The sequence below is a fragment of the Pristiophorus japonicus genome, chromosome 9, assembly GCF_044704955.1.
Source record: "Pristiophorus japonicus isolate sPriJap1 chromosome 9, sPriJap1.hap1, whole genome shotgun sequence".
NCBI lineage: Eukaryota > Metazoa > Chordata > Chondrichthyes > Pristiophoridae > Pristiophorus > Pristiophorus japonicus.
In genome coordinates this window covers 125,301,391-125,327,658 of record NC_091985.1, presented here as the reverse complement: position 1 = coordinate 125,327,658, position 26,268 = coordinate 125,301,391, and the positions used below count along the sequence as shown (strand labels likewise).

At 43.8% G+C, this 26,268-nt stretch overlaps 1 protein-coding gene across 1 annotated transcript in view; it reads left to right on the top strand.

The window, feature by feature from the left end:
- Positions 1-26,268, top strand: part of pcsk2 (proprotein convertase subtilisin/kexin type 2) — a 97,143-nt gene that overhangs the window by 46,517 nt on the left and 24,358 nt on the right. The window contains exons 6-8 of the mRNA XM_070888774.1: positions 9,018-9,094; positions 12,759-12,847; positions 16,138-16,313. Of these exons, the coding sequence (XP_070744875.1) occupies positions 9,018-9,094; positions 12,759-12,847; positions 16,138-16,313 (342 nt within the window). The remainder of the gene's footprint in view (positions 1-9,017; positions 9,095-12,758; positions 12,848-16,137; positions 16,314-26,268) is intronic.

Below are 26,268 nucleotides of genomic sequence, written 5' to 3'. Positions count from 1 at the left end.
ATCAACATCACTAAAAACAGATAATCTGGTCATTATCACATTGTTGTTTGTGGCAGCTTGCTGTGCACAAATTGGCTGCCACGTTTCCTACACTACAACAGTGACTACATTTCAAAAGTACTTCATTGGCTGTAATGCATTTTGGGACATCCTGAGATCGTGAAAGGCGCTATATCAATGCAAGTCTTTCTTTTCTTTTTCTGTATCCAAATTAGCTTGGTATGGGAATCTTGTTGACTCTGTTGATTAAGTCTTATGGTTTTGTTATGAAGCTTGCAATTAAATTTGTCTTTCATGACTTTATTAAGAGCACTGTAAAATATAAGATATTTAATCAGTCTGGAGAACAGGTGTGCAGCGGCTTGTGACCTCCCTTCTTCTTAGGTCTGTTTTAACATGCTGTGGCTATCTTAGCTATATTTATACTCCACATTTATGATCTCGACTATGAAACAAAAATGGTCCAATATTGCACATGCAGGCACCATACAAGGTAGTCCAAGACCATCTAATTCCCCAACTCCCTTTAGCCCAGGGTGAGGGCCTGCAGGAATGGTCCCTAGCAGTCAAGTAAGTTGGGGAGTGGGGTGGGGGGGGTTTGGTAGATGATCACGGTCGGGGGAAGGAAGTCCTTCACATAGGTTCCTTATGGGGTGTGGACGAACACTTCTGCTCCTCCTGGTCCATAAACAAACCTTTTTTAAAAGAAAACAAAATGACTAATTTTTGGGGGTAAGCTGCTCCCAACCAAGAACCAGTCACTCAAAGTTAAAATAGTATTGATGACATCAGGCCCTGACTTTTGGATCTCAATCAGACTCTTCGTCTGCCTGGGGTCTCACTGGTTGCCAAAACGCACCTGCTAAAATGAGGCATGGTGCGAGGTCAGCATGGGTCCAGTGAGCTCCACACTCAGTTTACCAGTGTAGTGTTCCAACTCTCGAGTATTCTTTTTTCCATGTTTTATTCTGGAAATAGGGCATCAGCACTGGTTGGTATTGATTGGCAGCAGTCAGGGATCCTAGGCAACATGACACAGTTGGTGGCTGTATTTGCCTCGGGTTCTCAAACCACAAATGTAAAGAATGCCTAAACTGGCCCAAAATAATCAGGGCAAAATTAACGATTGGAAAAACAGCCAAAGAAAGAGGTTAATTCTGCTGGGCATCACAGATCTCAATGTATCTGGCCATGCCACTGGAATCAAGAATGTAGCAGCAACTGATGGCACCAAAGTATATACCATATAATGCTCCAATTCTTACCAAATCAATGCATTCTATAAAGATGAGAACAGAATGTATGCGGATGATTTTCATTCCCCTTTTTGAGGGAGGACGGGCAGTAGTAGGCTGAAAAATCGCAATGCAGCAGTTTATCAACCCACCCAGAATGGGATACTGAAGTTGCATGATCAGCCATGATTATATTGAATGGTGGTGCAGGCTCAAAGGGCCGAATGGCCAATTCCTGCACCTATTTTCTATGTTTCTATATTTCTATGTTTCCAACCTGTGGAGCAGGCCAGGAAAACAGGTGAGCAGCACCCCCATCCGGAAGGAGCACCCTTATGAAAATCCGTATCCTTTGCCATTTGTAGGACCCCGATGCAATTTTGGTATTTCACTGGGCAGGGTGCGCACAGAGTGGCAAAGCCAATGGTCCTTAAAAAGTGGGTTATAGACTGCTCTGAAAAGCCCCCAAAACAAGCCGTGCTGCTGATCTTTGGGAGGCATGAATGCCCCTCCTGGCTCTACAAAGACCTACCCAATTGCTGACAGTTCCTCCAGCGTTACACCCCGCTGCCCTCCCCTCCCCAGCAGTTTAAGGTCCTATCTCTGATTCGGCTCCATAAAGGAGCTGCCAGATTTCTCGCCTCCTCCCAGCCTCCGATTAGCAACCCGCCTGTCACACTTGTTCTGCACTGGCAGTTCACTGTACATCTTCTAATGAGGCCAGACCATAGAAGTGGATCGAGCCTCTCACTGGTGCTGTCAGGCGGGTGGTTCGATTGCCTACCCCATGTGCATCCCAAACAAAATTCAGTTCCCAGGACTTTAAAAAAAAAAGGGACTAAATTATTGGCCCATAATTTGCAGTCAAAATAACGGTGAAACTCTCGCCTTTATTTATGCGCAAATGCCACAGCAACTTCAGGTGAGGGGCAGATGCGAGATTAAACTTGGAAATCCATAAGTTGCTGTCCGAGATTTTTTTTCTTCAGTCACGGGATCTGGACGTCGCTTCCAAAGTCAGCTTTTATTGCCCATTCCTAATTGCCATTTTAAAGATGGTGGTGAGCTGCCTTCTTGAACAGAGATGTGCTGCTCCACCGTTAGCCTTGCGAAAATGGCATTTCACTGTCTGCCGCACCATTTAAATGCATTGAACGTCCTGAAGTTGCTGTACTCGCGCGGTAGATACGAATGCAACTGGTCACAGAAAGTTAAGTCTTGTCATTTCAAGTGTAAGTACCCTTTTAACAACGTGATAAGTGTTAATTACTGCCAGTCAACCTCTCTGCCACTAAAAATAAACTGTAACAAGTGTGGAGTCTCATTCCTTCAGGTTTCAATTGTTGTTGGAGATTTAAAAAATTTAAAATTTAAATTTTTTAAACTTGCTTTCAACTTTTCCTTTTGGATTCTTTTTACTCTTAGTCCAATCTTCTCCTCTCTTTATTTCTATTTCTATCCCCATTGAATTCATCCATTCTAATTTACACTTCCTTCTCAGTTCTTGTGCTGTTTATTTCACAATCCTTTAATCTTATTGGATAAGAAGATACACAGTTGCATGCCCTGTTCACTCAGGTCCCAGATGCCTGTTTTTCCTCGCTGTGCCATTACCAGCTCGCACTTTCAGAAAATCGCCACAAAAATGTAAAAACCTAAATGTGCAAGGGCAAGTCGAACTAATGGCAGACACCATTAGATACCCTGCCTCAGCAAATGATGACGCATTGTCTATGCCTTGGTCCAATGATTCCCCAACTCTATAAACCCTGCTTCACCTGAAAACATAAAATGTATATTGAAGCCTTTCTTATGAGAGTAATTGCAAAAATAGATGAGAAATTAACTGAAATGATTTTCATTTCATTATTTTGACACAAAATGGAATGAATTGCAATGAGACGAAATGAACGTACATACATTTTTAGAATTTCACTTTGTAATTTGACATAGTGTTTGAAAAATAAAGGCAGGTTGCACCAGGGATTGTTAAATGCAAGTGGCGATATTCCTGCTAATTTGATCAGGGAGCTAAAACTCCTCCAGGCTCTGGTAGTGTAGCAGAAATAGCAGATTCATATGCTGCTCTTATCACATTAAAATTCATATTAGGCTGGACACTAAGCTGTTGTTGAAGAGAATTCTACATTCTTAACAGCTGCATCATATTGAACACCCCGGGGGGATTGGCTGAGGAAGAAGGATGGAACACAAGGTTTTTGTACTTGGCAGTTGACCTTTCTCCAGACACAGGTGGAAAACGGAAAGATAAAATGGCTCTGCCCAATGTCAGATATTAACAGTAAACCGACTTGCTGTCATCATGGCACTATTACAAATTGAGAAAGAAAATTCACAACAATTTTTCTCCTTGCATGGAAGCAGGAGGAAGCCATTCAATCAGATCATGGCTGAACCCTGCCTCAATTCCATTTACCAGCCTTCGCTCCCTGGCCCTTGATACCCTTATCCAACAAAAATCTATCGATATCAATCTCGAAAATTTCAGTTGATCGAGCATCCACAGCCTTTTGGGTTCCAGATTTCCACTAACCTTTGTGCAAATAAGTGCTTCATGATTTCACTTCTAAATGCCCTGGCTCTAACTTTTAGCTTGTGCACCCTTGTTCTGGATTCCTCCACCAGAGGAAATACTTACTCTGTATCTACCCTGTCAGATCTCTTTATCATTTTAAACACGTCGATTAGTTCACCCCTTAAACTTCTAAACTCAAGTGAATTTTAACAATACTTAGAATTTAACCAATTAAGCCCTGGTATAATTCTGGTGAAACGGCACTTTCCAAGGACATTATGGGGGCGAAATTTACCTTCTGTTAGTGTCTCCAAGGTCACTAATGGGGCGCAAATGTGTTTTCACCCGGGGAGGGGGCGCGGGAGTTAGCGGAGGTGCAAAACCTGTGATGCCCCCTCTCCCGCCGGTAGCGTCCCGGACCACTGCGTCTATGGCGATGACGTCATCACCATGCGCAGCGATTCATTTTCGCCCTGCGCCGCAAATTAGACAGCGCCCTGTGAGGCTGCCGAAGGTGATGTCAGCGCCAGCCTCGTGAGTCGTGAACCGGGCTGTGCTTTCCTCGCTGGGCGAAACTTAAAGGGAGGTGTGCTGCGCCATTTTGTTTTCTCCTCCGATTTACCGGTCCGGCTTCCATGAGTTTTCCCTTTAAGTGAAGGGGAGGGCCCTGTGATCATGTAGCGCTCCAACTTTCACGCCCTTAGCGCCCCAGACCTTCCCCCGAGAGGAAGTGGAGCACCCGACATTGCGGTAACCCGAAATTAGGTCAAAGGGCGGGCCTTCCGCGAAGAAACACAATTTAACCCTCTATATCTTTCCTGAGGTTCGGTGTCCGATACAGAATTCAGAACTCCAGATGAGATCTGAGCAAGGCTCTGAACAACTGAAACATCAACTTGCTCACTTTTGAATTCCAACTCCCTTGAGAGAAAGACCAACATTTCATTAGGCCTTTTGATAACGTTTTGTACCTGTGTACGAGCTTTTACTGATTATGTGCACCTGGACAACCAAATCCCTCTGCTTCTCTGTAGTTCCTAGTCTCTCACCATTAAGAAAATATTCTGATTTTCCATTCTTGGATCCAAAGAGGATGACCACACATTTGTCCTCTTTGGCCACGTACTTAGTGACTCCGATGTTAAAGGGGGTGCAGAAACCGTGTGCAGGAGTTCCAAAGCGGGTGGTGCGATGTTGAGACCTGGACAATTTTAATGTATGGGCCTTGTTTGCATTCCGTTTGCCGACTTCCAGACCAAAAACACCTGGGAAGTTGGTGGGGAGCAGTTAAAACCGTGCTGGCCGGAGGAAGAAGGAACCGGTTTCTGGCACTAAGATAAGTGGATAGGTGGTGAGATGGCGGAGGGGAGTGGGGTTGAGGGAATCTTGGCAGGAAGGGGACAATCGGGGAGCAGGGGTGGCCCTGAGGAGCACTCCTTCTCTACCTGGCCCACGAGAAAATTAAATAGGCCCTGAGGACAACCTTTAGTTTTAAACAACCTTAGAAGATATCTTAGAAAATAGACTATTTTTCTCAAACCACACTGCTGATCAGAGGCTTAATAAATCCATGGGGGGCAGTCACAAACATTAATGCGACAGCATGAAGCTTTCAAAGCTGCTGAAATATCTTTTGATGCCTAGAAGCTGGCAGGCTGTCATTGCGTAGATTGGACAAATCTAAATCCATCTTAATAACTACAATAGCAGAAGGTTTTAGAATATATATTCACTGAGTAAACTTCATTTTAATGACAGTTAAGTTATATTATAATTTCAGAAGGAATCTTATTGGAAGTTTGTTCAGTGACCCAGAAATGTCATTTTTACAATTTGCTAATTAATATTTGTAGTTTTGTTTCCCTCAAGTGTGTGTTGCGAATTATCTCATTGAAACATATAAAATTCTTGGAGGGCTTGACAGGATAGATGCTGAGAGGCTGTTTCTCCCGGCTGGAGAATCTAGAACTAGAGTTCACAGTCTCAGAATAAGGGGCCGGCCATTTAGCATTGAGATGAGGAGAAATTTCTTCACTGAAGGCTGTGAATCTTTGGAATTCTCCACCACAGAGGGCTCTGGATGTTCCGTCAATGTGTATATTCAGGACAGAGATTGATAGATTTTTAGACTCTAGGTGAATGAAGGGATATGGGGATAGAGCGGGAAGGTGGAGTTGAGGTAGAAGATCAGCCAGGATGTTATTGAATGGTGGAGCAGGCTCGAGGGCCCGTATGGCCTACTCCTGCTCCTATTTCTTACGTTCTTATGTTCTTATCATTGGCTTGCACATTGTCTTGTTAGTTTCACTACCGGCGCATTATAAGGCAAACATATTAATGAGGCTTCAAGTTGATCAGTAGCAGTTATGAAGTTATTAAATTTGCATGATCTAATCAAACATGGCAACTGTGTGGTTTAACTTGCTACTGGTAGGAAATTGCTTTGTGAGAATGTGTGAAATGACCATTCCTATGGCTAAGTTTTAACTGTGAACTATGTGCTTGAACCCATGTGCAAAGAAGTAATCCTTCATCAAGAGACTGCAATACATTTATATTAGTCATTAAAAATTGAAATGACCAAATAAATATTTAGACAGAATCAACTGTACATAAATGGTATGGGCTGCTGTTCAAGTTACCGCCTTGACAATATGCCTAATAATGATATATTGAACAAACCTTCAAGTTTGTTAATTCCCATTTTTAGTTCAAACATTTACAAAACTGTCTAATATATCATCACCTCATTATTGCAGCCGTAATGCTATTTGCAGACTTTCAGTCAGCACTGGGGCAGGTTTTGTTAGTGTGGGGGAAGAGTTTTCCGTGCATCTTTTGTTTACATCAGGTTCCCCGCCCGGAAGCCAGCCTGATTGACTGTAGGGAGCCTGCAGCTGTGTTAGTGGGAGCGTGGGGTGGGTCCGGATTTGCGGGGGGGTGTGATAATCGCTGATCCCAGGGGGTCCAATTCCAAATCCTGGGGGGCGGTGGTCTGATCATGGGTGGTGGTGGTGGGGGGGGGGGGGGGTGGGAAGAGGTGGTCCAATCAAGTGGGGTGTGTGGGTCTGATCAATGGTCCCAGGTGCACTCCTGCTCCTCCTGGCCCACAAGCAGTGCTGTAAAGCCACTTACCTTTTCTACAAAGCTATCCTCGCCTCCCTTTAATTGCTGAGTTTCCTGAAGCTCAGCAAACCTGACTGGCCGGAGCTAAATGTGGAAGATAGGTTAAATATGAAGCACGCAGCCTCATTATAATATTTAAATGACTAATCCGCATCCTGGGAGCAGGTTGATTGCCCGCCCCCATTAATGGAGGTGGGTTGGGGTCGGGTCGAGGTTTTAAAAAATGTTAACCTCCCACCTGAACCCAACCCACCCGGTTTTTGTTGTTAAAATTATTCCTGATGTTTCTCTTTCAATGAGCATATTATGGAAACATTGATGAATGTGAGTCACTAATCCATTGTTGTATTGAGAAGTTTGCAAAAGTACAGCATTTACCACTGGATAAAACAGACTTTATTCCTGCTTACCTTTGCAATTGTTAAAAGCTAATACTCAATGAGGGGTGAACAATGTACAGATAACAACATTTACTCAGCCATTATTTTTCTGTTTAGTTTTGTCCTGCAACTGTCAACCACAAGTTACAGAAAAACTATTTCCGTACCCACTTTGACTTTAAGTCAAAAGCAAAATACTACAGATGCTGGAAATCTGAAATAAAAACAGAAAATGCTGGAAATACTCAGCAGGTCAGGCAGCATCTATGGAGAGAGAAACAGAGTTAAGGTTTCAGATCGATGACTTTTCATCAGAATGTTGAATTTAAGTGTTCCACACACAAACTAAAAGTTAAGAATCTGATAAATAATAAATCACAGGAAATTGTCCTTAACATCTATAAATTGTTTCGCAGTCATTAACTTTTTTCAGCGTTTTTAGTTTTGAACTGGCAACTTTTAATTTTAATCATGTGTGTGTTGCAATTTGCAGTACAGATATATTCTGTTTTGCAACCTCGGTGTCCTATTTGACCCTGAGCTGATTTTCTCACCCCATATCATCTCCATCACCAAGACGTCCACCTCCATAACTTTGCCGGACTCTGCCCCTGCCTCAGCTCATCTGCTCCCCTCATCCATGCCTTTGTTACCTCTGGATTTTACTATTCCAATACTCTCTTGGCCAGTCTTCCATCCTCTGTAAACTAGAGTTCATCCAAAGCTCTTCTGCCCTTATTGTAACTCGCTCACCCATCACTCCTGTGCTCGCTGACCTATACTGGTTCCTGGTCCAGCAATGCCTCGATTTCAAAATTCTCATCCTTGTTTACAAATCCCTCCATGGTCTTTCCCCTCCCTATCTCTGTAGCTTCCTACAGCTCTATAACCCTCTGAGATCTCTGCGCTCCTCCAATTCTGGCGTCTTGCTCATTTCCGATTTTAATTGTTCCACCATTGGCGGCCGTACCTTCAGCTGCCTCGGCCTTAAGCTCTGGAATTCCCTCCCTAAACCTCTCCACCTCCCTCCTTTTAAGATGATCCTTAAAACCTACCTGTTTGACCAATCTTTTGATCACCTGACCCAATATCTCCTTATGCGGCTCAGTGTGAAATTTCTTTGATAACTCCCCTGTGAAGCACCTTGTGATGTTTTACTACGTTAAAGGCACGATATAAATGCAAATTATTGTTTCCTTTCAAATATATCTTGCAGCAACAAAGTTGATCTCCAACAGCTCAGTGGCCACTACTTTAAATTGATTTATACTTCCCTGTTTAACAAGAAAAAGCTAAAGGTTAACATTACTACAAGATAAAGAGAAATCAATAGTGATATCATTAGTAAACTTCAGGACAGTCTTTTTAACCTTTTGCTCACAGGAGATTTATTGTTTTCTTGAACTATATACCTACTCTTCGAAGCGAGGTAATGGTCTCTCCTACTGGATGTAGCAACCGATGCAAATTGCTTCCTGTTTGTCTGCACTGTTTGGGACTATCACATTACGTATGTGCAAAAATGTAATAACTCATATTTAGTGCATTGCTCCCTCTGCAGAAAAGATGTTAAAACAATTCTATGCAAGATGTTCCGTTTTACACTATTCTATTGCCAAGTGGAGAACCTTGTATAAAGAAAAGAAACATGCTCATTTGAAAGAAAAAGTCATAATAGTCAATTATTTTTAAGTAAATGCATTTCATCTTTATAGTTTACATTTTATATATTTCTTACAGAATGCAGAAGCCAGCTATGACTTCAGCAGTAATGATCCATATCCATACCCCCGCTACACAGATGATTGGTTTAACAGGTAATTTAGACACAACTTGGTCATTCTTTAGTGGTGCCAGGAAACCATTAGCGGGCTGGTTGAAAGATGGAGTGCATAGTTTCTTGTTAAATTATAAATATGCTGGGTAATCGGTGTTACTCAGACAGAGGAGAGCAGTCAGAGTCCATGTTACGTTTGGTATTGATTTTTTAAAACATATACATTCAATGCAAGGCATTTTAAAGTACTTTGGGCTGGATTTTCGTTGGGCTTGCATCTCTATTGGTGCCCCGGAGGGGCGGTAATGGGTCTGCAAATGATTTCCACCTGGGCGGCCAGCTTCCAGCAACCTGCCGGGAAATTTGGTGCCGATTTTGCGGAAAGGTTAAGCAGTACCGCCCGGGAGCATCGAAAGTGCACGTCACCGTTATCATCCCAATCTCAAAATTTGTTTCGCGCTACCCTGTGGCACTCCGTAGCCAACCCAGCTGAAAAAACAGGCTGCCCCGGCAGCAGTGAGGGAAGGAATGACTACACAAGGTAAGTGTGATTGTTTTGTTTTGTTCTATTTTTGTGATTTATCTTTATGTGGGGTGAGCAAGGTATGGGGAATGTTTTTTGTGTTTTATGTGGCGATTTTTTTCCCCCACGGAAGCCTCTCTTAGGGCACTCTGAAATCGGCTCTTTAGCAACAGATTTTCAGTTGCACCGCCAGCCTATTGCCCTAAGAGAAGTGTGGAACGCCTCCCTTAGCGCTCCGCCCCACACTCAGGGCCCAGCTGCTGAATTTTATGGCTGCAGACGCAAACCATTTCCCGGCGCAAAATTTACCGTCCCGCCACCATTATCGCCAGAAAAAGCCTCCAACCAAAAATCAAGCCCTTTATGTTACAGTGTTGATCTATAACAATATGTATATTTCTACATGCCTCTGAGGTTTTTCGATCATTTAACTTGTATTTAAGTTACTGTACTAATATTAACACATCTGAAAATGCCCCGGATTGTACTATTTTCCAGATATTTATAGCTGTGAATTATTTGCTAGTTTTGTGTTTAAGACATAAGCTTGAAAACTTTGCAAAAACGCCTACCAGATATTTATAAAATAATCACCAATTCCGCACCCCCCACAACAAAGGAAATAATTGAGTCGATTTTAAATCGTAACACTCAAAAAATAATTCTGTCAGATAATGCCGATATAACAACAGTCAAAGGCAATTTATTGTGTGAAGTGATTGGATATATTTTGTTGTGATAACGTGTGTACAAATTAAAGTACTGTATAATTTTGATTACAATAGTTACCTTTATATTTCAAAAAATAAATAATTATATTTAAAATCCTTTTTAAAACATTGAATAGTATAGTATTGTTTCTATGCCTGTAGCAGAGGCATACCTGTAATATACAACAGAAAGTGCTTGTAAAGTCTGCACACATTATATAATTGTCAAAATTCTCATCTAATGTTAGAATTTCTAACAATAAATGATACCAGAACTGAAAGATTATATCTATCAGATCTGCTTCCCCGGGCTAGAGAGTCTAGAACTAGGGGTACTAGGCTCAGGATAAGGGGCCGGCCATTTAGGACCGAGATGAGAGAAATTTCTTCACTCGGGGGGGTTATGAATCTTTGGAATTCTCACCCCAGAGGGCTGTGGATGCTCAGTCGTTAAGTATATTCAAGGTTGAGATCGATAGATTTTTGGACACTTAGGGAATCAAGGGATATGGGGATAGTGCAGGAAAGCAGAGTTGAGATAGAAGATCAGCCATGATCTTATTGAATGGTAGTGTAGGCTAGTCTAGGGACGGACTGACCTGCACGTGTGTCCTAATAGTCTTATCAGGATAAATTGAACAATCTGGGGCTCTTTTCTTTGTAAAATAGAAGGCAGAGGGATGACCTGATGGAGGTCTTTAAGATTATGAAATGGTTTGATAGAGTAGAGGTAGAGAAAATGTTTCCAATTGTGGAGAGAGACCAAACTTGGGGCTATAAATATAAGATAGTCACTAATAAATCCAATAAGGAATTCAGGAGAAATGTCCTTACCCAGTAGGTGGTTAGAATGTAGAACTTGCTACCAAATGGAGTAGTTGAGGCGAATAGCATAGATGCATTTTCAAAGGAAGCTAGATTAATACATGAGGGGAGAAAGGGATAGAAGGATATGCTGATCGGGTTAGATGAAGAGGGGTGGGAAGAGGCTCGCGTGGAACATAAAAGGCGGCATGGACCTGTTGGGCCGAATGGCCCGTTTCTGTGCTGTACATTGTATGTAATATGCATGGTCTGGAATTTCCTCGGAGCTGCTCCCAGTCCACTGCCGTAGCTTAGCTGGAAGTGCAGTAAAAACGCCATTTCCGGGTCTAAACAGGGTTTCCCCAAGAGAAGGTCTGAGTAAATTCTGGGCCTGTGGTGTTCCAATAGAATCATTGAGGTTGTCCTGAGATTTGCTTGTAAGTAGCTTTCTCCCCAGGATATGTCTGGTTTTGTGAAAAAAGTGTATTAAGCCTCTCGATGCCTTGATTATCATCAAGGGATCTGATCAGTGCATCATCGGACTAGTTGTACATTGCATTGATGCTACTGACTAACTGTCCAGTGGCGTTATTTACAGAAATGATAATTCAAGGAGATAACTGCTGGCAAACAGCTATATAACATGTATATACATGATAACCAACACAAGGAAGAACATTAGGAGACATTTAGGAAAGGACTAATCCATTGGAAAAATTCAAGTTTATTTTCAGTCAGGGACTGCTCAACTCGAGCATTATCTATTGTTCTACTCTTGGGTACAGTTGTTGCTATATTAACAATTCGGTACAATGCGTTGTACATTTCCTTAGTGATAATTAAGACACCCACAGCCTTAATTACAATTTTTCACAGTAGACGATATATCATGGCACACAGTTAGATTTGGAACTCCCGAAGTATTGTAGTAACTTGGTATTTCAGATATTTTTGTTAAGTCTATATTTACACACTATGCACACTTCACAGCGAGACTGATCATTTTGTTTCTTCCATTTCCTCAATTAAAACCCTTGCTAAGTAACACCGCATCATTATTACACATGTTTCTTGAATGGGTGGCAATGTTTTCAGATTTAATGAATAAAATGGAAGCAAAATGCAATGTTGCCTTGTTTGTAGTTTGTTATTTTCTACAAAATATGGACAGTCATCCCATTATTCACAAAAAATATGAAAATATAACTCTGAGTGAAATTGTCAGTATGGTGCTGAATAAGGAATCTAGTCCAAAATTTTATGTATGACTTACTTAAAAGAAGAAAATTGTTGACGTTTTTAAAAATAAATGTTCTTGCAAAAACAAAAAACATGGGGGTGATTTTAATCCTACTCGCTCAGCAGAAACCTGGTGGGTGAACACTGGCAATTACCTTTCCAAAAGTCTCCATGATCACAATATCTGCAATCTTAACCTGCTCTCCTGAGCAGGCAGCAAGGACATGCATCCGGAGCCAACAGGGTCCTTCTTTACATCAATGATACCATTGAGACCCGATTGTAATTTTAACTCAGGCCTGAGGGTAATCCACCTGGAGTTAAAATCGGGGCTGAAATTGTTTGTAAAACAATGATATTATAGCTAGAAAAGAATAATTGAAGAGTGATATATTTTTGTCTAATGGTTATGGAAACTTCTTCTGCAGCCACGGAACTAGATGTGCTGGTGAAGTATCTGCTGCTGCCAACAACAACATATGTGGTGTAGGGGTTGCTTACTCCTCAAGAGTGGCAGGTATGGCATATCTTTAAAGATAGCTTAAGGACCAGCAATAGCAATAAAACAAAGGAGCCGCAAAACTGCACATTTTATTGTATGAATACAAAGCAAAATTAAGTAACCATGAGTAAAATAACCTTATTTTTTAGAGAGAAAAAAATTCCTTAACGATTGAGGGGTAAAAATTCACCTCGGGCCGTGGCGCTATAGGGACTGTGTCAGATCGCCCCTGTTCTATGCAGTGCCCGATATTTAATTCCATTGACTGCAGTGGAACTGAATATCAGGCGCTGTGTATAACGAGCAGCCGATCCGATACCGCTTGTCTTCGGCCACCGCTTGAGATGAAGTTGTACCCCTGAATGTTAATTTAATTTATGTTGATTATACCTCAGTGAAGCCCCGTGGGATGTTTTTCTACATTGAAGACGCCAAATAAATGCGCGTTACTGTTGTCAATATTATATTAATTGAATTTAATTTTGCTGCTTGCTGTTTATTTTAAATGAATAGTACTTGTCTATGATTTAATGGTTCTTTGCACTAAAATGTAAATGAAAATTCACTTGCAATGCAGCGAGTCTTCAATGTTCAATAATAATCTGCAGACATTATGCTGAAGTGCATGACATGCATGTTATTTGCTGTGGTTGGACACTTCACCCACTCAGGTCTCCTGGGTTGCTGTGAGATCTGATTCCTGCTATGATCTCTAGGTATGTGACATAATTGAATGGTACAGTGTTGTTTTGATGCCTGTAGCAGAGGTGTAACTGTAATATACAAGAGACCGTTCTTGTAAAAACTGCACACATATAATTTTCATAATTGAAGACTGATTTTGAGTGCTGGGTACATTGGCATAGTGATTGCTTTATTGCAGCACTGAGATAATGCCTTGTTATGTACAGTTTGAAAAATGAATCCTGACATTAAATTGCAATTTACCATGCTAGAGTTGGCAACCTATTCCCACCAATCAATATTATGATACCACAATGCACTGCATTCACTTCATCTGCCATTCTATTTTTTTGTCCTCAATATTTTCTGTCTTATTCGGTAAAATCTGCTAATTGGACAACTGTTTCATCCAGTAGTTTACAGACGTATGTCCTTTAACAATACCACAAATGTTAGACGTGTAGATGCGAGATAACTTTGTCAATTTTGTGCGTCCTTATTATCATAAAATGATAGAGGAATGGACCACTCGACTTACAATAACAAGAGTGTTCTAACACAGTATCAAAGGCAATTGTTCGTAAAATAAATACATTCATCCCAAGTTAGATTCTGAAAATCTCATCCCTATTCTCATTCCTTCTACTAACTCACCTATAAACTAAAATTAAACATTAAACAAAATACCAACAAAGTCTTATTCCTTCAAATCTACATCTAATTGCAATAAAAATATGAAATCCCCAAATTATTTGTCTTTCCTTCCAAACACAAAGGGTGGAATTTTAACCTAAAGAAAGGGTGAGTTTGGAGCTGGGGGTAGTTAAATAGTTACAAATCAGATTCTTGACCTTAACCCGCCTCCAACCCGCCCACTTGCAATTTTAACGGAGGTGCATTGGGGGGTGGGCAGCCAAACTTCTCCTAGGAGGCTGGACTCAATGTTATAAAGAGGCTGGACGTCTCTTCTTTAACCTCCATTTTGTTTTTAACTGCATCTGGTCACGTTTTACACACTTGATAAAACCTGGCAGTTACAGCAAGGTGAGGACTGCTGAATCCAGAAGGTAAGTGCCTTTATGTTTAACTCCTGAATCCAGGGTCCCTGCCTAGCCCACCCTCCATGATCAGAGACACCCCCTTGAGGCTGTCGATCATCTTCCCGGACCACGCCCCTCCCCCCCACACCGATGATCCTGAGGCTGGCTCTGATCCTCTGATGGTCGGCCCCGATCTGCTGCCTTCCCCCCCCCCGTCCCTCAATGGCCCCAATCGCTTGCCTGCCTCCCCCCGCCAACCCGTCTCTCGACGGCCACGATCCTCTGTTGACCACCCCGGTCTTCCAGGGGTCGACACCGACCCCCATCCGATTGCTCTCCCCCTCCTCAATGTGGCCCAGTGCCACAGGCCTCTCCATCTGACTGGCTGCGGGTGGGAAACAGAGGCTTCAGGTACAAATCAGGCCCTGCCGTTAAAGTTGAAAAGATCCCACCAAAAACCTTCCCAATACATAGCCCATGCCACCACAACATAAATCGCAAAAAAAAATGAAAAACAATCACACTTACCATGAGGTGGACATTATTTATCTCACCGCAGCTGGTATAGGTCGGGTTGGGCGGGACTCAAAAATCGAGCCAGTGTTGCAACCAGGGACCTTGCACACCGGCTCGCCTCTTCCGGGCGATAATGCTCCGTGCCCCGCCGAGACTGGCCCCAAAAACCCCGGTAGGGCGCTGGAAGCTGGCTGCCCACCTGGAAGAGCTCACTGCTGCAATTTCCGCCCGTTTAGGACGAAAACAGAGGCGAACAGGAGCGGAAAATCCAGGCCCTTATCTTCACCGTCTGCCCTGAAACACCTTCTAGGTCTTTCTTTTATTTTCTTTTTAGGGGTGGGCCTAGTGTTGGATATTGGCAGGACCATTTAACCTATGATATGTCGAGTTCTTTGTCTGAACTCTTGGGAGAAACTCTCCTCTTCACATCCTCCCAAGGTTGGAGTCAGACATGCCATTCTTGACCTTCAGATTTTGGAGCTGCCTATTATCAATTATTTATGTTCATGCTGTTCAAATAGCTTTAGCTATTGTGCCATGGAATGAATTCTTCAATTCTAACACCAGTCTGAAGAGGCTTTTTGTACTCAAGTTATTTCTTCCAATTTCTTACAGCACGTGTACAGACAGGTGAGAGGCAGCTCTTGACACGGGCTGCTGCTAAGTGAAATCGGCTCTCAGTTATGTCCATCAAAACTAAATAAAGCTGAAATGAATGAATTTAAGATAAAACTGCTCCCACACCTGTTCTATGAAACAAAACACAATGGCAAATAGTGGAATACTCAGCTCATCCCATTTAAGCAACAAAACATTATAAATCAATGTTCTACTTCAGAACTTATAAATTATGTCAGGTATTCTTCAGAATAAACTGGACATTTCTATGTCCCTCACTCTATACATTGCATAATCGAATTGGATGCTTCTCAAATAATCATGCTTGGGGAAAAAAAAATGCCAATCCATATTCAATTAAAACTGATTTATTTTATTCAACTTTAAATAATACGTGAAGTACAAGGATCAAAGCTGTCTTTCACATGACCTCTTAATATCTCACAGGCATTCGTATGCTGGACCAGCCATTCATGACTGACATAATAGAAGCTTCTTCCATCAGTCACATGCCTCAGATTATAGACATCTACAGTGCAAGCTGGGGGCCAACTGATGATGGTAAAACTGTAGATGGACCTCGTGAGTTGACCTTGCAGGCCATGGCTGATGGTGTTAATAAGGTAAGAATGGAGGGTTGGGGAATTATAGAAACATCATCGCTACGACATGTTTGAATTGGTATGGAAAAGAGGAATGCAATTGCCGGCACAAATGTGATGGGCTGAATGTCCTCCTGTGCTGTATGATTCTATAATTACGGTGTTGTCATGTGGTGGAAATTGTATACACATTTCTTTTCCTAGGTTGCAAAGTTTTAGTTTCAGGATTCCATATTTACCAGCAAAGTTAACCGGAGCTGGAACCTATGGTGTTGGTGTGGGGTGGTGTCAACCTGGCGCATCATGTGGCAGCCAGGGTGTACAGCGTCAAGTGAAATAAATCTGACCATGATGAGGCCATCCCTGGCATCCCGGGCAGCAATGTGATCAGGTGCTGATGCCCTGTGTCCTGTGCAGCATCAGTTGATTGTGGATAAAGTTGGTGTTGTTGTTGATGCTGCTGGTGTGCCTGGTGCTGCTGGTGTTGGGGTTGATCATGGTGGGATTCCGAGGACCAAGGTGAGAGTTTCAAAGGCACCGATACTGATGGAATAGATGGTAGGAGAAGTAGTGATGACAGAAGCGATCTGTCAATGGTGGGAGCGGTAATGAGGTCAGACTGGATGGAGACCTGTGTAGAGATTGGAGCATCCTGAATTTGTAGTGGAAATGCAGTTTTGAGAAGCTAGTGGGTAAGGGAATATATCTCAATCAGCTGTCAACTCATCAGCTGATTCAATGACCACTGACCTCCTGCCTCAGCTTCACAGACAAGGTCCAGGCACAGCGGGAAACCAGTGGGCGACCTGTCAAATCTAAAAAGCCGGGAAAAAACCTTTGATAAGTGGCTATCAACAAGGCACTAATGATTTTAATGACCTCCTTCGCCACTGCGTACAGGGTCTGCTCAGTGCTGACAGAACCAACATTTGATAAAAGCGCATGGCGGTGGTTTCACACCGGGGTCCCAACCCGCTGGGGAGAAAAACACTTTCCCACTGGACCTGCCACCATTGTGCCTGCTGACCCCCCCGCAACATCCAGCCCATAGTGTCACATATATTGTTAATCATGCCAATGTTTTGGTATATATTAGTGGATTGTATAAAAACGGAAATTATCCTACAGGTAGGCAAAAACAATGAATAATCCTACAGAATGTTTATATGGCATTTTAGAATAGATTTGAAATCTGCAGGATGTTTGTAAACTATGGTACTACTTACTACTTTCATATGACATGAAAAGCTTATCATGGGATGAAAACAAAAGCAAACTACTGCGGATGATGGAATCGGAATAAAATCAGAAAATGCTGGAAATCTCAGCAGCTCAGGCAGCAACTGTGGAGAGGAAGCAGAGTTAACGTTTCAGGTCGATGACTCGGGTCTGCCGAAGGGTCATCGAACTGAAACGTTAACTTTGCTTCCTCTCCACAGATGCTGCCTGACCTGCTGAGATTTCCAGCATTTTCTGTAATGGGCTGTCTAGTTTGGCTATCCATTCGCTGGCCTCACCGAGTGGAGAAATGAGGTGCCTCCCGCAACAGATCTCAGCGGGCAGGTTAATGTGATGTGTTCCAAGGTCTGGGACTTATGGCCACAGTTGCACTTCGGGTCATCTCTCATCTTCCACTTGTGGAGCAAGCAGCAGCATCACCCAGGCCCTGTGCGGATTTGGTTGAGCGCTGTTCACTGTCCTGTCTTTAAAGCCAGGGACCTCTGCTGTTGGGTCAGTGACGAGGTCTTGGTTCTTAATGTTGCATGAGTCCCACGATTCCGTCCAACTGGATAATGGGTTGATACCAACTGCATGTATTTTGTCTTTTGTTTCCCAGAATGGCCGGTGCGATTTTAAGCGCTTTTGTGGTGGGGTTTTCAAGATTTCAACTCCTTAACTTTTGTGCACTGACATCGTTTTTCCAGTTTTGACAATGCCAATGGCTCCTTCCTATAACAGGGTAGTAATTCATTCTATCCATTCGTAGTCAGTCTGGCAATCTAAGCAACAAATTTAATAGTCCACCAAAATGTTTCTGTTCTGCAGGCTGCAGTAACAACCATCTAATGTGATTTGTCTCCCTTACAGAGACAGGACTATTCCCACTGATCAGTAACGTCTGAAATTATTGTGTAAGGCAAAGCAGAAACAATTTCAAAAACAAAGGCTTCAGTGCACATAGAGCATATACAAAGTCCTATTTTCTGAGTATTAATTTTTTTAATTATTCACATGTGTAGTTAATCACTGCTATAATAAATGGAGTATATGCAGCGCCTCGCCCCTTCCTATCTCTGTAGCCTCCTCCAGCCCTACAACCCTCCGAGATCTCTCCAATTCTGGCCTCTGGCACATTTCCGATTTTAATCGCTCCATCATTGGCAGCCCTGCCTTCAGCTGCCAAGGCTCTAAGTCCTGGAATTCCCTCCCTAAACCTTTCCACCTCTCTCTTCCTTTAAAACCCTCCTTAAAACCTACCTCTTTGACCAAGCTTTTGGTCACCTGTCCTAATATCTCCTTATGTGTCTCGGTGTCAAATTTTGTTTGATAATGCTGCTGTGGGACCTTGCTGTGTGCAAATTGGCTGCCATGTTTCTTACATTACAACAGTGATAACACTTCAAAAATACTTCATTGGCTGTAAAACACTTTGGGACGTCCTGAGGTCATGAAAGAGGTGATATAAATGTAAGTCTTATTCGTATTATTTTTTATTAATATTGACAGGGTTAGCTATCACATAAAGCAAACATGCCTGGGCTTTAATGGTAATTTTTAAAATTATCTGCATCTGCAGTTACTCACTGCTCTAATAGATGGAGTATATACAGCGCCTTGCCCTTCCCTACCTCTGTAGCCCCCTCCAGCCCTACAACCCTCTGAGATCTCTCCAATTCTGGCCTCTGGCACATCCCTGATTTTAAACGCCCCACCATTGGCTACGTTAAAGGCACTATATAAATGCCAGTTGTTGTTATATGCTGGAGTGACAAAGGTAATTGGATGCCTCTGGATTGTCTCCAGCTTGAAGTCTGGGAGTGGGGGAGAGGGGAAGGGGGGAGTCAATGTGAATGATTTCTTTAGAGACTACTCCCTGGATATCTATGGTTTTTACTTCCATGTTCAGTAGGTAACTTTTGCTCTATATTACATCTGCACAAAGTGCTTCCCTTGGAGTTCCAGTGAGTAGTAATTTGCAAAGTTTTGCTAAAGTGTCCTGCATAAGTATATTTTAAAACCCAAAGTTTCAAAAAATAAGCAGGGAGGTGCCCTTCAGCAATGTACTCATCAGTGATGGCACTTGACCACAGAATTACTCTCCCCTGATGTGGAAAAATGTAATGGGCTCACTTTTCCCCAAAGCCGTTTTTTTGGTGTACTTGAAGAGTTACACCTGTTTTTTGGGGCCCAACTGCACCAAAAAAAAAATCATCCAATTTTACCCGTTTGAATTGTTGATTTTGGCGCCACCTAGCCTGTCCTTTAGCTTTGGGGGGGAGCCTAAGATTTGCACCCAAAAGATCGGGTTGCCAGGGTAACCAGGGACACACTGCGGGCTGAGGCTGGAAAGTGAAACATACAACACACTCTGATCAGCTCACAGCAACCTGCTCAAGCACCTTACACATTGCAGCAGCATTCCAGCATTAAATTATTAAAGTTTTTAATCCAAAAGTTTATCCCCCCTGATCCTCCACCCCCCCCCCCAACGCCCTCCCGATGCCGGTTACCGCTGCTAGCCCTGGCCAAAGGGACGCTCCCTCCTGATGTTGGTTGCCGCTCCTAACCCTGGCCGAAAGACCTCCCTCCCCCTCTCTCCTCTCTCCTCCCCCTGTCTCCCGTCTCTCCTCTCTCTCCTCTCCTACACTCTCCCCTTTCTGTTGCTGCTGTCCGGGCCCTGGAACTGCATCTGCTGCACTGATTTCCTTACCGGTGCTGATTTTGTTAACTGCCCAGAAGGTTTATCCACAGTGGCCACATACGCCGTCCTAAGAAAGATTGGAGTAAATTGGAGCTGGCCAAACTTGCTTAAATGGCCAGAAATGGCGCGAGTGGCAGGTTACGCCCTCAATGATGCAAAAAAAAAACCGAACCTATAAAAATCGTAACTGAGTTTCGCTGGCACACAATCTTTGGGGAAACTTGGATATTTTAATTTAGGCTAAAAAAAGCGGCGCACACCCAAAAAACGGTGCAGATAACTGGGGAAAATTGAGCCCATAAGTATAACATTTAGGGGAGACTTTCCTCTGTCGGTGTTTGACAAATACAGCAAGCTTTAGGTGTACCGCACATGGGAGGAGTCATTGCATCTTTTTGGCAGACTCCGTTCAAAGGCCTACAACTCTGGTTGGGTCACTGGCCTGTATATCAGGGAGGAAATGGGAAAGCAGTTGCGTGCCATCGAGATCAGGGTTTCCTGGCTGTTATATATGCAGACTATAGATATACTCTCTGTGTAGTCACTGTATAGTTGCATAAGATGGAGACTTGTTTACCTGATGTACTATCAATAAGGTTTATATGTGTATATACTATGCTGGCACCACTAGAGGGTGCAACTGGTGGAGACTGGGGTTTCCTGCCCCTGTGGCAGAGGCTGTCCACCAGAGGACACTGCGGTGGGAGACCTGAGGGTCACCTGCATATGTGTGCAGGGCCCAGTATAAAAGGCTGCTCACCATGCTTGTGCCTTACTCTGGAGTTTGGAATAAAGGACCAAGGTCACTACAGTTTGAGCACAATACATTGCCTCGTGGAGTCATTCATAAGTACATTACGGACGTAATAAACCGGTGACGAGAATATGGACTTTCACGTGATTATGGCTACCTTTGGCACACTAAAAGACTTCGCAGAGGGTGATAATTGGGATGTCTTAATGGAAAGGCTCGAGCAATAGTTCGTAGCAAACGACCTGGCAGGGGAGACGGACGCATTGGCGGAGAAGCGCAAGGCTATACTGCTGACCAGTTGTGGGCCCAAGGTCTACTGCCTCGTCAGGGACTTGCTGGCACCCACGAAGACCAAGGATAAGACATACGATGAGCTGACTGAACTAATTCGCAACCAACTAAAACCAAAAGAGAGCATCCTCACAGCCAGGCACAGATTCTACACTCACCTGTGGGCCAGGAGACTTTTGGCACGCACCTCAACGAAGCATTGCGAGACATCTTCATTACAGAAATTGGCCACGAGGGCCTCCTTCACAAGCTATTATCTGCTGACACCACAGTCAACCTGCAGAAGGCCATCAGCATCAGTCAGACGTTCATGACCTCGACCTGCAGCACCAAGCAAATTATTCATCCTGTGGACTCAAACCCAGCAAGTACTATACACAGAATGGTGCCTTTCACAGGCAAGACTATAGAACGTGGCTCTGCCCAGGGCAGAGCACAGACATCAGGGTTCCAGAACTCAGAGTCCACCGACGGGTGCTAATCGAGTAGCAACATGCTGGCGTTGCGGAGGAAACCATAGGGCTCATCAGTGTCAGTTTGCTGAGTACATATGCAAAGCCTGTAACACAAAGGGCCACCTCTAGCGTATGTGTAAAAGAAATACGACTCACCGTCTAGCAGAGGAGTCGGTAGATGACTTTGAATCCAGCGGGGAGTATGATGATTTGGTCAGAGAGGCAGCTCAGCCCCAAGAAGAAGTGTATGGAGTGTATACCTACACCACCGATTGTCCTCCAGTGAAGATGGAAGTCGAGATAAACGGCGTTCCAGTCTTCATGGAAGTGGACACGGGAGCGAGCCAGTCAGTGATGAGCCAGGATGCCTTTGAGAGGCTATGGAATGAAAAACGACCCGAGTTGGTTCCAGTACAGGAAAAGTTGCGCACCTACACCAAAGAGCTGATCCCAGTCCTTGGTAGTGCGGATGTAAGTGTAATCCATAATGGCGTGATGCACAAGTTACCTCTCTGGATTGTCGCAGGTGATGGTTCAACGCTACTCGGAAGAAGGTGGATGGGGAAGATCTAGTGGAAATGGGAAGACCTCTTCACTCCAGCAATCGATGTCCCCCGTGCTCAGAGGCAGAGCAAAACCTCACCTTCGCTTGGGCCAGGCACCAGAGAACAGACCAGTGCAGCACCTGAGGCACAGACCATCCATCATGACTGCATGGCAATGATCTGACCGGAACGACCTAAAAGTACTTTCCCGGCTCCAGTGGCAGGACTCCTGGGGAGGAAGATCGAATTCACAGACACTCTTCTAGCTTTTGTGGCAGAATCGCGGGAGAGAAGGATCAAGGCAGTCGACCTCGAGGACAGAGGCAAGATGGCGTCCCTGCTACGGCGAGGTGCAGTGTGACTGGAAAAAAGATGGCCACGGCTAAACCACAAGGTGCAACGCTGAGGGACCAACACGTGGTGTCTAACAAAGAATTTGATTGGGATAAAGCCAGCAGGGTTCTCTTAAAGGAGACCCGCAACCAACTGAACTTAGAGATATTGTATGTATGGCAATCAATGTAACGAACCGATTAAGATTGTGAACAAAATGTTGTTGCGAGATGTCGGTACTGTAAAGAACAAAATGTTGTTGCGAGATGTCGGGAATAGAGTGTCCCCAAAAGTAGCAAGCGAGCAAATTCAGGAGGGTAAAGGCGCTGATCCTGATGCCCTGCCCCAGGTATCCCCACAAGTTATAGACCAACGACCTCAGGAGGGTGAAAGCACTAATCCTGATACCCAGCCCCAGGTCTATCCCATGTTGCAAGCATCCAATGGCACTATTTGCCACGGACCTGAAATGAAAACGGTGCCTATACACGCAGTGGGCCGCTGTTGCCCACTACCCGGGTGGAGACGGCGCAGCCCCCAGACCCAGTCACTACCTCGGCCATGTCCGGGAGCGAAAGGTCAGAACCAACGAGTTCCCCAAACAGGACCTGGAACAGCCAGGTTCCCAACACCATTAGAGAGCAGGCAGCAGATTCTACAGCACTCAAAGGAAGACAGGGAGGCCAAACACATCTGTGGCTCTGCCCACCACCAGGCATCGGCAAAGGCCCTAAGTCCTGGCAAGGTGAGCGAACCAAGACCTCCCCGCTAGCAGGGGATGCAGCTAGCGGGGAGGTCTTGGACCCCGTACGGTTGCTCTGGAGCTAGCGCCCTCGCATAACTGTACTGCTACCTCAGTACCGACCATGACTGAACCATGAATGCAATCTACTCAATCCTGGCGCACGACCGTAAAATGTAAGAAATGTAAGTCACTGAACCAAGGTGTCACGATACAAACTGATACAAAAATTTTTTTTATTCCTTTCTTTCTACTTGCATTGTGTCTGATCCTGTATGTTAATGTAACGGGCCAGCTGCATGATCTCGCTGTGGGGTGGGGGGGTGGGCAGGGAAATGGATGTATGTAGCCATGGACACACACATGGATCACACCCAGAACCCACTGGAACCTCCAGTGCATCATCGAACCATCCAAACTGGTAACCACTACCTAATGTTGTGGCAAAAGGACTTAGGGGTTAACAGGGAGAGAGCCAAGCCAAAGCACAGCCAAGGTGCAAGGGCTATTGGCACGTAAGTCTGGGGAGAGCTAAGCCAGAGCACATATGCAAAGGTCATTGGCACAAAGGGCTTGGGGGAGAGTGATGTTATATATGCAGACTATAGATATACTCTCTGTATAGTCACTGTATAATTGCATAAGATGGAGACTTGTTTACCAGATGTATTATCAATAAGGTTTATATGTGTATATACTATGCTGGCACCACTAGAGGGTGCAACTGGTGGAGACCGGGGTTTCCTGCTCCTGTGGCAGAGGCTGTCCACCAGAGGCACTGCGGTGGGAGACCTGAGCGTCACCTGCATAGGTGTGCAGGGCCCAGTATAAAAGGCTGCTCACCATGCTTGTGCCTCACTCTGGAGTTTGGAATAAAGGACCAAGGTCACTATAGTTTGAGTACAACACATTGCCTCGTGGAGTCATTCATAAGTACATTACAGACATAATACTGGTTACTGCTGGAGAACAGCCAGAAGCCCCTGGGTGCTGTGAATCATTCTGGCTTCGGCTGACATACAAAGTTTTAATTTACTTGGATAATCTTCAGCCACCCTGGGACAACTGTGGACCGTTCTCCAGGTGTCCCTCTGTTGGGGTGGGGAAAGATCGTAAGTCCAGGAAGCTGGAATAGGAAAACTGCCAGATCGGAAAGCTTGGGGGCGGAGAGGACAGTTGAGACCTGCTGTTACTGGTCTTCACCCCATTTTCCGTCTTCCTGCACTTGCGGAACACGGATTCCCCAGGCGTAGAGCTAAGGAAAATCTGCTCTAGGAGCTCGTGAATTGTGAGGCCTTTATCTAAGAAATATCTCCATGTCCAACTTATGTTCCCACCAAGAAAAAAAAAGTTACTTGAAAAACCATTAAAACCCAGGCATGTTTGTTTCACGTGATGGCTACCATGTCAATATTAATAAAAATAATATGAATAAGACATATTTATATTGCCCTTTTCATGACCTCAGGACCTCCCAAAGTGCTTTACAGCAAATGAAATATTTCTGAAGTGTTGTCACTGTTGTAATCTAGGAAACACAGCAGCCAATTTGATAATGACAGCAATGTGATAATGACCAGATCATTTATTTTTAGTGATGTTGATTGAGGGATGAATATTGACTCCAGGACAACAGGGATAACTCCCCTGCTCTTCTTAGAAATAGTGCCGTGGGATCTTTAACGTCCACCTGAGAGAGCAGACGGGTCCTCGGTTTAACATCTCATCTGAAATGGGATTAACCAGATAACTCACAAACCAACTTCACAAGTGGGAATTATCACATCACTGGCATGGTGTTCTAGTTATCACGCTAGTAGTTATTTTTCAGCTGAAGTAAAGTTAAATAAAGTTAGAGCTTTTATAGTTTTTGTCAGCATTGAAAAACAATTGAAGCTGGTTCATCATATGACCTTGAAATCCATGTGGCAATTTTTTTTAAAATTTGTTTTTCCACAGAAGTATTGTAAATCAAGAACTTGCACCAATTTAATTGGGAAAATGCTTTTGTGTAATTTTATCCTTTTATCTGTAAATGTATTATCTTTTATTACTGTGACAGACTGAACTTGAATTCAGAACAGCTGAGGGGGATTTGCTGTGTACTGCAGATCTTTTGCACTTTGTAGACAAACATAATTATTAATTAAATGTAAGATGTGAGTGATACATTGGGGAATGTCCATGTGGCTGATGTAATGTGATCTGTATCATGCAAAGAGTGTGGTGATAAAAGGTACCTGCAACATCCAGGTCACAATGTGAGCTGATATCCTCGCACATTGACTATGCTTTACCCTTTCATCACTGAGGCACCGGGGAGCCATTTCCGTCTCTCTACCAACCCGCTTTTTGGCATGACTAATGTTTTTTTAAAAAGAAACTAGTGCTGAAGTTACGCCAGAGACCGCCCGATGCGACATTCGAACGGATTTTGAAATAGGCAGCCAGAGCTCCTAGATAAAACCAACAGGAGCCTAAAATCAAAATGCAAACTGGGGTCGTGCATTAGTTTAAGAACTCCAGACATCAATTTGGTTGCCATCGCCATTGTTAGCGACAGTTCAACAGTCGGCCCACAGACCATGGGTGATACAAGTTGACAGGACGGCATTTTCAGTGATACTTAATGGGATCCTCAGCTGCTCACAGGTAAATCACTGGAAAGTTTTTGCTTGCCTTTTGTCTTGATGAACCATTGTGGTTTTTGGCTTCTTAAAACTTCTGTAACTGCTGGTACTGCTTTTACAGCACTGACAACTGGTAAAAGGGCTTCTGGAAACCTACTTTGGCCATCATGGGGGCCCAGCTAAGAATTCCACAATGGCTGGTGATGGAGAAGGAGGAGATGGGGGAGGAGCAGGAAATGGTGGAGGAGGAGGAGACAGAGAGGAGGAGAAGATGGAGGAACAGTAATAGGAAGGGGTACACAGC